Raw genomic sequence first — 12,218 nt, 5'->3', positions numbered from 1 at the left:
GATGGAGTCGCTGGGCACGCTGGGCAAACTGACATAGGACGCTGGGTGCCAGTGTGCTGATCGTGGTGGCTGTGAATAGTCCTGCCTCCCTGCAAAGAAGAGTGCACTTGCCCGCCCGAGCTGCGACCTACCGTGCTGCGGCTGCATCAGCATCCACCAAGCGCACCCGTGGCTGTGTCCATCCCCAGTTATTTACCCCGAAGCTCACTGTGCTTGAGTGACCAAGTTTAGACAGATGATCACATGGAATAACCTCGGCTTGTACTGGTCCTTCTTCACGTGTGATGAGTTAAACTGCGGAGCCTGGAGAAGGGCTCACAGTGCTGGAATATTCTGTGCTCCCCAGGCCACCGGCATGCCTTTCATCACGCCCAGAAGCCTATCCAAGTCCCTGCCAAAGAGCAGGGCTCTGCTCTGCGCTCCCTCTGAGAACTGCTCAATTCAACTCTCCGGAGGACTCCCCGGCGGCAGTGTGGTAGACTGGCCCTCCAGATGCCCGCCGGCCACCTCCAGCTCAGATGCTCAGCAGCACAGAGGAGCCAAGCTTTGCAGGACAGAGCATGTCCCTCTCTGAGTCTTTACTTCCTTATTTGTAAGCAAGAGATGAGAGCATCCTCAGAGGTGGCTGGGAAACGTAACCTGGGCTGCAGCTTGTAGAGGTGCAAACCTCAGTCTCGCCCCTCACAAGACCATCCTCTGTCCAAGAAGCTGATGTCCCCAGAGAAGCCACGACGAGTCGTGTCAAGTTAGGGGTTGATCTGCACCAGAGCACATGTGGCAGCATCCAGTTCTGCACTGACGCCGAGCAGGCAAAGTTAACAACAGAGCCCACCTGCTCCAGAGGGTGGAGGATGAGGACCAGAAACTGCGCGTGTGCCTGGCAGGGAGGGCAGTGTGATCTTCCACCCGGTGTCCAGGGTTCAGGGATACAGGAGGACGCGGCTGCCGTTTCAGGATCCTCACCCTAAGTCAGATCTTCCCCTTCCCTGTCTCGTCTGTGTTAGATCCTGGGGGTGGCTGAAACAGAGCTCCAGAGGTGAGGTGCTTTAAACAACAGAGATTGCTTCTCTGAGTTCCAGAGGCTGGAAGTCCAAGATCAAGGTGTGGGCAGGGCTGGTTGTTCGTGCGGCTGGGAAGGAGGGTCTGTCCCAGCCACTCCCCCAGCTTTGGGATCGGGGGGATTGCTGACAACATAGCATATTGCCTCTTGGCTTGTAGACGCGTCACCTTGAGCTCTGCCTTCACCTTCACATGGTATTTCCCAGGGTGCCTCTGTTCAAACTTCCCCTTTTTATAAGGAGCCCAGTCATACTTGATTAGCACCTGTCCTAATGACCTTGCTATAACTGAATCACCGATGTCATGACCATCTCTCTAAATAAGGTCACATTCTGAGGACCTGGGTTTAGGACCCCAGCATAAGAATTCTGGATGGACAAGATGCAAACTATGACACCGCCCCCACTCACACCTCAGACCCTGGCTCCAAACCCCGGATGGGATTTCAGCACAGGGACACGTGTGAAATGGGCTTTGTGGATGGAGTGTTCGAGGGGAGGTTCTCTTACTGCTGGCTTCCACATCGCTAGGTCTGCAGCTGGCCTGGGGGACAGACCAGTCTGCTCCCCTCCCCACACCTCCATTCCCTGTCCGCCACCCCAGGGAGATGGGAATGGGAAGTGGGATTAGAGTCTAGATTAACCAGATTGGTCCCTCGGACCTCCCTCCCTCTCCTCTGTTCTGATGTGACAGCCCCACATTTACATGCTATTTGAGGGGCTGAAGTCTGTGTGCTGCGGTCCATGGGGTCGCAAAGAGTCGGACATGACTGAGTGACTGTGAGCTTAACCCAGAGCAGCTACCTGTAGACCGGAAACACCTCCTAAGTGCCTCCCACCCCAACCCAAGGGAACCCGGCCAGGCTGGGAGCCTCCGGGACATTTGAATCCCTAGGTCATTAGCCATCAGGCGTCACTGTATCCACCCCACTGGCCAGACTCCAGAGTCAGGCCCCGGGGCTGGTGGTGACTCCTGCCATCACGCACCCTGCCTGGCGGCTTTTTTGAGATCCGCTGCATCTTCCAGGGATTAGAGTGGATCCGGGAATGGACCTCTGAGGTCCAGGGAGCAGCCAGTCAGGCCCGTTGACTTGGAGTAAAGCCACTGAGACTTACATTCACTTTTATGCTTTGTCCCCCTTCCAGCCTCCCTCAAGCCCCCACACACCACCTCCCAACGTTGGTGGTGGTGGTGGTTTAGTCACTAAGTCGTGTCCGACTCTTGCGACCCATGGACTGTAGCCCGCCAGGCTCCTCTGCCCGTGGGATTTTCCAGACAAGAATACTGGAGTGGATTGCCATTTCTCAAACTCATGTCCATTGAGTTGGTGATGCCATCCAACCTTCTCATCCTCTGTGTGTGTATATATATATATATATATATATATATATATTTACAAGTATATAGGTATTTTTATATATTTTCAATTATATATTGGAGAAGGCAATGGCACCCCACGCCAGTACTCTTGCCTGGAAAATCCCATGGTGGAGGAGCCTGGTAGGCTGCAGTCCATGGGGTCGCTAAGAGTCGGACACGACTGAGCGACTTCACTTTCACTTTTCACTTTCATGCATTGGAGAAGGAAATGGCAACCCACTCCAGTGTTCTTGCCTGGAGAATCCCAGGGACGGGGAAGCCTGGTGGGCTGCCGTCTGTGGGGTCGCACAGAGTCAGACATGACTGAAGTGACTTAGCAGCAGCAATTATATATACTTATAATAATTGTAAATATATACATATAATGCATATAATTATGAATATATATAACTATAAATATATATATATATACACACACACAGAGGATGAAATGGTTGGATGGCATCACCAACTCAATGGACATGAGTTTGAGGAAACTCTGGGAGTTGGTGATAGACAGGGAGGCCTGGCGTGCTACAATCCATGGCGTCTCAAAGAGTCAGATACGACTGAGGGACTGAACTGAACTGACTGATGTATATATGTATATCCTATTCCGCTTTCTTGGAAGGTGATTGTATCCAAAGAGAAAATCAAAACAAGTCTTTGGGGGAAGCTTTGACCGAATGAAATTCAGCACATTTCTCTTGAGCTTCCACACAGAAGCTCCTAAGTTTTCAAGTTATATGGCTAATATCAAAATCAGATGTCTTCCTACATTTGTCATAGTGCCTTCGTTCCCGTGGTGGTTTCTCTGTTTCTCTGTCCCACCTCTCAGTCCACGGGAGTGGCTGCACTTTTTATTTGGAGCAGCCAATCAGGAGAGGAGACCCATCCATTCTGGGCAGAGCAAGTAGGACGGGCATCCTTAAGTTCAGGTCTAGGTTGTGGCCTCTGAAATTCACGGGATTGATGCCTTCCCCACAGTCAGTGCTGATCCTGCAAAGGTCTGTGGACAAGACTGGGTCAGATTTCACAACTGGCTGAACATTTCAGCTAGAAGAGCAAAGTGTTGCTCTCGGGCCTCCCGTTTGGATAAAGCCGGATGGTTTCTGCTATGTTACAGCTTTTGAAGTACTCGCTGGATCTGTCATGAAAAGAATGAATTGCCAGATTAGCTATAAAGCTCCTCACTGGGAATGTCAAGCCATTCCTCTTTCAAAGTCCTTAACTCCTATATGCAAATGGTCATGGGTTTCACAGCCTGACTGGAAAGGACCCTGTTGGGCCTTGTTCACAGGGTGTTAAACTAGTTTGTGGAAGTGAAAGCAGGTTAGTGGGCTCTGTCCCGTTGCTATGGTAGCTGGCCTTTAACCTTTAAGGAACCATCGCCGTTGAAATCATTGCTGCTGCTATATTTTTTCTACTTCATGTTCCATCATTTTATGTCGAATACGCATAGGTTGGAACAGGCGAAATTGAGGTTTTGTAGATCAAAAGTGATCAAGTAACAGACATTTCATGTGACTTAGCTTGATAGACACATACTGGATCTGGAGTTGTAAAAGCTCTTCCTCCCCAAAAGAATAAGTGTTATTTAACTTTCCTAAGGGGCTTCCCAGGTGGCTCAGTGGTAAAGAATCCACCTGCCCCAGTGCAGGAGATGCGGGTTTGATCCCTGGGTCGGGAAGATCCCCTGGAGAAGGAAATGGCAACCCACTGCAGTATTCTTGCCTGGGAAATCCCATGGACAGAGGAGCCTGTCGGGCTACAGTCGACAGGGTCGCAAAGAGTCGGACACGACTCAGGGACTAAACAACTTTCCTAAGAAGGTGAAAATCATTTCTGTCAGAGTCCTTAATTTGGTTTTAATATCAGAGCATCCTTTCTGGGTCATTAGAGCCCTGCTCTGCTACTTATACTGTTCCTCATGACAAGGAGTGGGTAGGGCTGGGGGATCCCTTAAAGTCTGGGATCTGAGTGCCTTCCCTGGGAATGGATTCCAAGGACAGTCCAGCCCGCTGCCCCTACTCTCATGTTTAAGCTGCTCTGCTCACTACGCCTTGGGAGCTCTTGTGTTGCGCACAGGCCTGACCCAGCTACCTTTCTGCGCTTGTAGTCACAGGCTGCCTGTGTTAGTCACTGGAGCTGCCTTCTCTCCTTCCCTCCCGGGCACGTGCCAGCCTCTCGCCACAGCCCTCTGACCCTGTGCCTTGCTGTTTCAGGAGGAATTTTAAGGAAGGGTGCCAAGCTCTTCTTCCGCCGGCGGCACCAGCAGAAAGACCCCGGCCTGAGCCAGTCGCACAACGACCTTGTGTTCCTGCAGCAGCCTGATGGGGCACGGAGGAAGGGGGTGACGCTCTCCCGGATCCTGAACAAGAAGCTGCTCTCCAGGCACCGGGGCCAGAGCACCCTGAATGGCGCCCCCTCGGACCCCTGCCCGTAGGCCGGTGCCCCCTCTCTGGGTAAGCTGCACATGCGGACCCACCATCACCACCTGCCGGGATACAGCCACAGGGCCAGCGAGCTGCTGGACGGCCGCCCTGTCCACCATCTAGCTGGGGTTTTCCCAACCGTTTTGTCTTTTAAAGGGGGAAAAAAAAAAACAGTCTCCATCCAGGAGGTTTCCCTGAAGAGAACCTGCAAAGCCCAGTTTGCCACCAGAAGCCAGGGGACCCGAACACTCCACCGTTTGTGCTCACAGCTGAGAATTGAAGTTAAATGGGAGGATACTTCCTGTGCGAGCTGTGGAACTCACTGTAAGGGGCTGTGGATGGGCAGCTGGGGAAATGAGCTCGGTTCTCCGTGCTCTAACCTTGGTTGGTGCCTGGACCACATAGCAAAGGGGGCGGTCCCTCCGTGCTGTCACTGTGAATGGAATGGATGGGTCACCTCTCCTGATTGGCTACTCAGAGTAAAAAGTATGGCTGCCCCTGAGGACTGATAGGAGGGACACGGGCAAACAGAGAAATCACCACAGTAACGGAAACACTGACAAATGTAGGAAGACACTTGCCTTTGATATTAGCCATATAACTTGAAAAATTATGCAAATACTAAATATATCCTATGCATATTATGCTGAACACTTTTCTAAGTTTACTTTGAGCCTATTTGCAAGTAGGAGACATGTAAATCCTTATGTGGTTTTACATTTTTCTGAATAGCGTCGGAAGCTATAATAATACCAACAGAGCAGTCAACACATGGAATGTTTTCCCTGCCGTCTGCCGTCCGGGCTCACAGGAGAAGAGCCAGCCTGTCAGATGAAGTCAGGAGCAATAAGCCACAGACACAAGGTTGTGTTCACCATACATACGTGGTTTTTCTTTAGTTCAAGGTTTTGCCAAATATTGCCAACAGCTGAAACAAAGTACTATCAGGGCAAAGGAGGAAATCATTTTATATCTCAGGTGTGAGTCTTAGGAATGGAAGTTTAATAACAAATGAGCCAAACATACATCAGATTTCTTTTATGAGCTCTTCAGAATGCTACTGTGAACGGTGCTCAGCTGCTCTTGGGAGGCCCTTGTTTTAATTTCCAGTGGAAAAAAACAGTGAGCTTGGCACACGATGTTAGTACCCTATGGATCTTCCAAACTACCTTCCTCATCAATTCGCCTTTCCCCTGGGGGGAACCACGTTCCTCATCCGTGAGCCCATCCCCTGGGGTCCAGTCACAGGTTTTCACTCCTTCTGGATGAGGCACTTTTAGGAGAAATGCTCATTAAGGAGCACCTGTCATCCTGATGACAGGTTTTGCATAAGATCCACTTTTGTTTGTAAGACTTGAAGGCGATTATGAACACTTGGCTTCTGTCACAGATATGAAATTGGGTGAGTCCCTATCCAGAGGTGCTTTTGTGACTCCTTCAACATATACGTCACGGGTAAGGGAGCCAGGGATGAGCAGAAACCTTTATAAAAATCATGTTTATAGAATTCTTTCCTACTTTTTTTCTTTTTGAGGATGAGATTAGAAAATAACATTAAGAATTTTATTATAGGGACTTCCCTGGTGGTCCAGTGGTTAAGGCTTTACCTGCTAGTGTAGGGGGTATGGGTTCAATCCCTGGCCAGAGAGCTAAGATCCCACATGCCTTGTGGCCAAAATCTAGAATATAAACATCAGAACCAATACTGAAACAGGTTCAATAAAGACTTTAAAAATGGCCCACATCAAAAAACGTAAAAACTAAGAATTTTGTTTTAAAACGCACTATTCAAAATCCTTAGGTGTCCCAAGAGTTATCAACTGACTGTAAAATGCCTTTTTTTTTTTTTTAGCATGCATTGCTTTTAAAGATTATACTCCAATTGTTATCACTGTAAATTAGCACCTGGCATTCCAAAATCTAGTATGTTCATACCAAGTTAGTCCCCACAGACTAGAAATCACTACTAGTCTCTTGGAACCAATGGTCTCATTAACGTTCTGTTTCACTTGAGGGATTCTTGTCCTTTCTTATGTGGTCGGCAGAACCTGTGACATTTCACAATTAATTCTAAGAGAGTATTGTGTATGTCAGAATGTCAGGCACTGATCAGAAGTTGTCAGTGCAATTTTTTATTTGATTCGAACTCAACTTTTTAGTTTCAACTTTCTCGCTTTAAAAGAAGTCGTAGCCATTCCCATTCCTGAACAACCCCATGAGCGTCCTGCTCACTGCTCCATACCTTCATCCAGGGCTCTGCTTCTCAACTTTCTCAAGACCTGACACCTCTTCAGGGTCCTGGGGAAGTGTCAGGGGTTCTCCTTCCAGCCTGTGAGGGAGGGAGAAGCACATGGGCTGGCTCTAGAGGGAGGGTGTACTGACGACATGTGTGTCTGCTGGTGTCTATTAGATGCACATCAAGAACCTGTACATTTAAGTCACTCCAGGAGCCCACCTTCCAGACGCACGTACATTAGTCTCCGGCAAATGGGTTTTTCGGAAGTGACAGAGGACACTGACATAGGAATAAGACAAGAAAAATGAGAGGTAGGGTCAGGGTAGTGCCGTGAGAACACGGGCTGTATTGATACTGTGAATGTTTCATTTCCAAGTTGTTTATCCAGGTGTATTTTTTAATAGTGTAGGGTATTTATGTTAAATGTCATTGACACCAAACATCAATTAAGATTATACACCAAATGCAAAACCTACTTATTGTAAATCACTTCATTCCCTTTACCTTTTTCACACGTGAGAGTGGTTTGGGGGCTTTTAATATTGTTTTGATGAAATTTCTTGCAGAGTGGTGCTTTGAAAGCAATTTCTCATGAACACTAATATTACTGTGTATCTGTATGTCTGGAACCAGCTGCTCATGTCTGTTTTAATAAGTTGTCAATACTTCTATTGGATTTGTTTAAGGATGAGCTTGTGTTATTTCCTGAGGAATGAAATGGACCTTTAGGTGTGTGTCTGATTTCATGTAGCATCAACAGAAGTACCCATCTCATCATTCTGGCTGAAAACCTGCTGTGAGGAAGAAGGTTTAGACCAAGCACTTTATTTCCATCAGGTCTCAAGTTTAAGTCCACAAGCATCCGGGGATTTCTAGAGATAACTACCCGGCCTGCCGCTGCCAGCCAGTCACAAGCTGGGTGCCTATCCAGACGTTTGATTGGTCTTACTGGCCACGTCTATAGAAGAATGCTATACATTTTCTTCTTGAACAGAAAGGGAAAGGTTAATTTACACTGCTGCCACTCAATTCAAATGTTTTCTGAGTAATGTTCTCATGGCCCTCGGTCTTGAAACTTGAAATATAAATTGGTGGCTGTTGGAAGCCAGAACATTTAACTCCATCAGATGAAAAACAGGTCTCAGCACCAGCCTAGACCCTGTTGCCAGGTCCTGCCACCACCATCCCAAACCTGTGAAGGCGTGATGACCAAAGCAAGCAGCCTGGGGACATCAGCACTGCTAGTCCTACGAAGCAAACTCAGGTTACACCTCTCTGCTTCCTCCTTCTTCTATTTTTTTTTTTTTTGGCATTCCTTCCTTCCAGATGAGGAAGCAGTCAAAATGCAACAAACTGCCCCATTCACCCTGGAGGAGGAAATGGCAACCCACTCCAGTGTTCTTGCCTGGGAAATCCCATGGACAGAGGAGCCTGGCAGGCTACAGTCCATGGGGTTGCAAAGGGTTGGACATGCCTGGGCACAGCACAGCCCCATTCCCCCAGCTTCCAAACGACCAGTAATGTGCCATTTATAATTTAGGCTTATAGGTCCCCTCCCCAGTGTTGCATCAAAGCTACAATTTTTTTTTTTTTTTTTAAAGAAGAAAACAGAAGGGTTTCCAGGTATGCGGAGAGGTTTGGCTTGATGACCAAGCGTGGTGATGAATTTACCCGACCGTGATTGTATTCCTGGGTAGCACTTTAAAAACAGACTGCGGTCTCGTACTGACCTTGTGTGGTTGGGTTCATTCCGAGAAGATGTGGCTGGAATGCAAATGGTCTTGGAAGGAAATAAATGGCCCACAGAGCACTAAACACTGAGTTGCCTTTGCTGAGTCCTGTGTTGCCCCCGTGTCCCTCAGCTTCTCCGACAGTCTGGGAATCCTGGTCTTTCTCTCGTCAGGTGTGACCCTGGTCAGGTGGTTGGAGGAGGAGCTGTCCTAACATTCTTCCTAAATGATTCATATGCCACTAAGCACCTGCTTTAAGCCTGGGGCTAAAGTCATTTACTGGAACGACAGTGTCTCCAGTGAACTTCAGGGCACCGGTGAATTGTAGGTGCTGCCTGCCACTCAGGATCTCTTGGCCTGGGTCCCCCGGTGGTTATGTGACCCTGTGTGATCCCCAGGGCCTTTTGGGAAACACTGTTCCCCTTGGGGTGAAACTGCTATCCATCCATCATCACCCTACCCCAGCCGCCTGAGAGTTGGAGGGGTAGATGCCAGGTGGGGCCCCAGGATGGCTGGGACCCAGGCTGCAGGTTCTGGGGGTAGGGGTGGGCAGGGGCCAGGAGGGGCGTGCAGACAGAGTATCTGGTGCCAGCCCTCAAGGCCTCACATCTTGGCTGCTTATCAGCTTCCCTGCTTGTGTCAGATTCCCGGCCCCCTGCTCTGCCCAAGCCCTAAGAAAACTGGTCCCCAGTCCAACCCCCATCCCCATCCCCCACCCTTCCTCTCAGCTGTCCTAACCCTGAACCTCCGCTAGCGTATGGAGTGGTCACTCGAGGGCCAAGACTGACTGACTCACAGCCCTGCATTTCAGAGGAAGGGTCCGCCTGCATAAAGCCCCAGCATTGCAGGCTCGGCTCTGGGTTCTCTGCTCTGGACACGGCAGGTGGCGACGGCACCGAGTCTGGCTTGGGATCATGGCATCTCAGGCCCTCTGTTGAACAGCTGCTTCCTGCATGGCTAGAGGTCTGTTCTGCTCTGACAGTCCGGGAGGAGTCTGGATGGAGGTGCTGGATAGCCAGCTGTCCTAACCTGACCTCCTGGCGGTCACTTGCAGGTGCCCACTGTGTTCTTGCCAATCCCGTCTACACAGCATAGATGGATCCAGTTCAGCCACTTCAGCACATTCATTGTGGCGCACGCACCCCTCAGCCCCAGGACACACCTCTTCTGTTCTTACGGTCTAACCAAACAAGTCCTGCATTCTATGTGAAGTGCCTGCCCCGGAGCACTTCTGTCAGCATCCTTCAGCTCTGTCACTCGGCCCCTTCTCACCCTGTCCTAGACTTGAAGCCCAGCAAGAATGTGGGTGCCTGCATCCCCTGGGTTTAGAATGATGCCCATGAAGAGCGATGATGGACATCGGTTGACAGCTTTGTATCAGCTCATACAGGAATTCTGCTTACCCACTCCTACCGCACTCACCGGGGTCTGGGGACGGAGTGGACATGGAGCGGATGTGCGTGACAAAGAATGCTGCTCTTGACCTTGGTCCCTCACAAATGTAGGGTGCTGTGTGTGTCAGTAAATCGTTTATTGAAAGAAAGGCAGCTCGCTCACCATAGAGGGCTGGATACCAGCATGAATGACCTAGTACAGTGCCCGCCCCCAAGAGAAAGCTGCCAGGCCAGGCCCCCTTCCCAAGGTGAGCCAGGGGCATCCCCCTCCACAGCTGTGCACAGCTCACCTCTGCTCTGAACTGTAATGTCCGTAATGCAAACGGCCAAGCTGTGCCTTGCATGTGCCGGGCACTCAGAACTATTCATGATACTGATGCTGTCAATATTCATCAAGTTGGATGCTTGTATAGGTGCATTGCGCTCCTTCATATTTTAGAGAAATACCAGGGGAGGACTCGAGATCACAGTAATTATTGCCAAAACTAACTGAGCGCTTGCTATGTGCCAGGATTTTGCAAAGTATTTACTAAGACACTGACGTCTATGCTCTTTGAAGCAACCCTGTGAGTTATGATCTCAGGAAACTGAGGCATCAAGAGGTTTAGTCGCTTGCTCAAGATCACACAGCTGGTAACTGGCAGGACCAGACTTTAAGCCCAGGCTGCCTGGCTGCAGAACCCATTTTTATGACCACTAGTCTCCACTACCTCATGTCAACTGAAGAGACCAAGGACTTATGGCCTCACGTGGTCTTTCCTGGACTTTATGTGATGGGTGAGAATGATGGAACATGAGATGCACTGCTTGGCGCACAGTAGGCATGAGACTATTTGCTGGTTAGTTCTCTTTATCTGGATGGGAAGAATTAGCCAGATTGAAAGCAGAAGCCAAAGGTGGGGTGGAGAAGTGAAGCTGAGGATACGTATGTCCACAGTATCCCCTAGCAAAGGAGCTTTATGTTTAAATTAACAAAAACCAGCCCTGTGAGACATGTATCAGGCAGGCCAATGTCAGGGCTGGGAGCAAGAGCCCCAGTCTGGGGCTGCACACTAAAGCAATGGCATCCTGACGTCACAGCAGCTCTCTGAGAAGGAAAACCCACTGATAGTGTGGGAAGCACTTCTCTGTTTATGTGGGGTTTTATACATATTTAGTTATTTGGCTGTTCCTGGCACACAGGATCTTAAATCTTCTTTGTGGCATGTGGGATTCAGTTCCCACCAGGGAACTAACCTTGGCCCCCTACATGGGGAGCGTGGAGACTTAGCCACTCAAACACACAAGGGAAAGCCTTGTGTGTTTTTAATTCTCCCTATTTATTTTTTAAAATTCCAACCTAGAGAATAACCTATGTATCCTTCACCTAGACTCACTGGTTTCACTCCATTTGTTCAGTCCAGGATCTAGTGCTCAACTGATCGATTATTGTTTGAGGACATCATGTTTCACCCTAAATTCTTCAGAAAGCACTTTCTAAGAACATGTTCTGTCGCTAAGTCGTGTCCAACTCTTTGCGACCCCATAGACTGCAGCACTCTGGGCTTCCCTGTCCTTCACCATCTCCTGGAGCTTGCTCAAATTCATGTCCATTGAGTTGGTGATGCCATCCAAACATCTCATCCTCTGTCGTCCCCTTCTCCTTTTGCCTTCAATCTTTCCCAGCATCAGGGTCTTTTCCAATGAGTTGGCTCTTCACATCAGATGGCCAAAGTATTGGAGTTTCAGCTTTAGCAACAGTCCTTCCAATGAATGTTCAGGACTGATTTCCTTTAGGATTGACTGGTTTGATCTCCTTGGTGTCCAAGGGACCCTCAAGAGTCTTCTCCAACACCACGGTTCAAAAGCCTCAATTCTTTGGTGCTCAGCTTTCTGTATAGTCCCAACTCTCACTTCCATACATGACTACTGGAAAAACCATAGCTTTGACTAGATAGACTTTGTCGGCAAAGTAATGTCTCTGCTTTTTAATATGCTATCTAGGTTGGTCATAGCTTTTCTTCCA

The 12,218-nt window shown here is 49.1% G+C and overlaps 1 protein-coding gene across 1 annotated transcript in view; it reads left to right on the top strand.

Moving 5' to 3' along the window:
• The window catches only part of C2CD2 (C2 calcium dependent domain containing 2), a 63,758-nt gene extending 54,848 nt beyond the window's left edge, over window positions 1-8,910 (top strand). The window contains exons 14-15 of the mRNA XM_069581540.1: window positions 4,644-4,883; window positions 5,010-8,910. Coding sequence (XP_069437641.1) covers window positions 4,644-4,864 — 221 coding nt within the window. The 3' untranslated portion in view covers window positions 4,865-4,883; window positions 5,010-8,910. The remainder of the gene's footprint in view (window positions 1-4,643; window positions 4,884-5,009) is intronic.
• Window positions 8,911-12,218: the final 3,308 nt, after the last annotated feature.

Source organism: Ovis canadensis, chromosome 1, assembly GCF_042477335.2.
Source record: "Ovis canadensis isolate MfBH-ARS-UI-01 breed Bighorn chromosome 1, ARS-UI_OviCan_v2, whole genome shotgun sequence".
Classification (NCBI taxonomy): domain Eukaryota; kingdom Metazoa; phylum Chordata; class Mammalia; order Artiodactyla; family Bovidae; genus Ovis; species Ovis canadensis.
The sequence above is the reverse complement of the archived record's forward strand: the minus strand, read 5'-3'. Positions and strand labels throughout refer to the sequence as shown.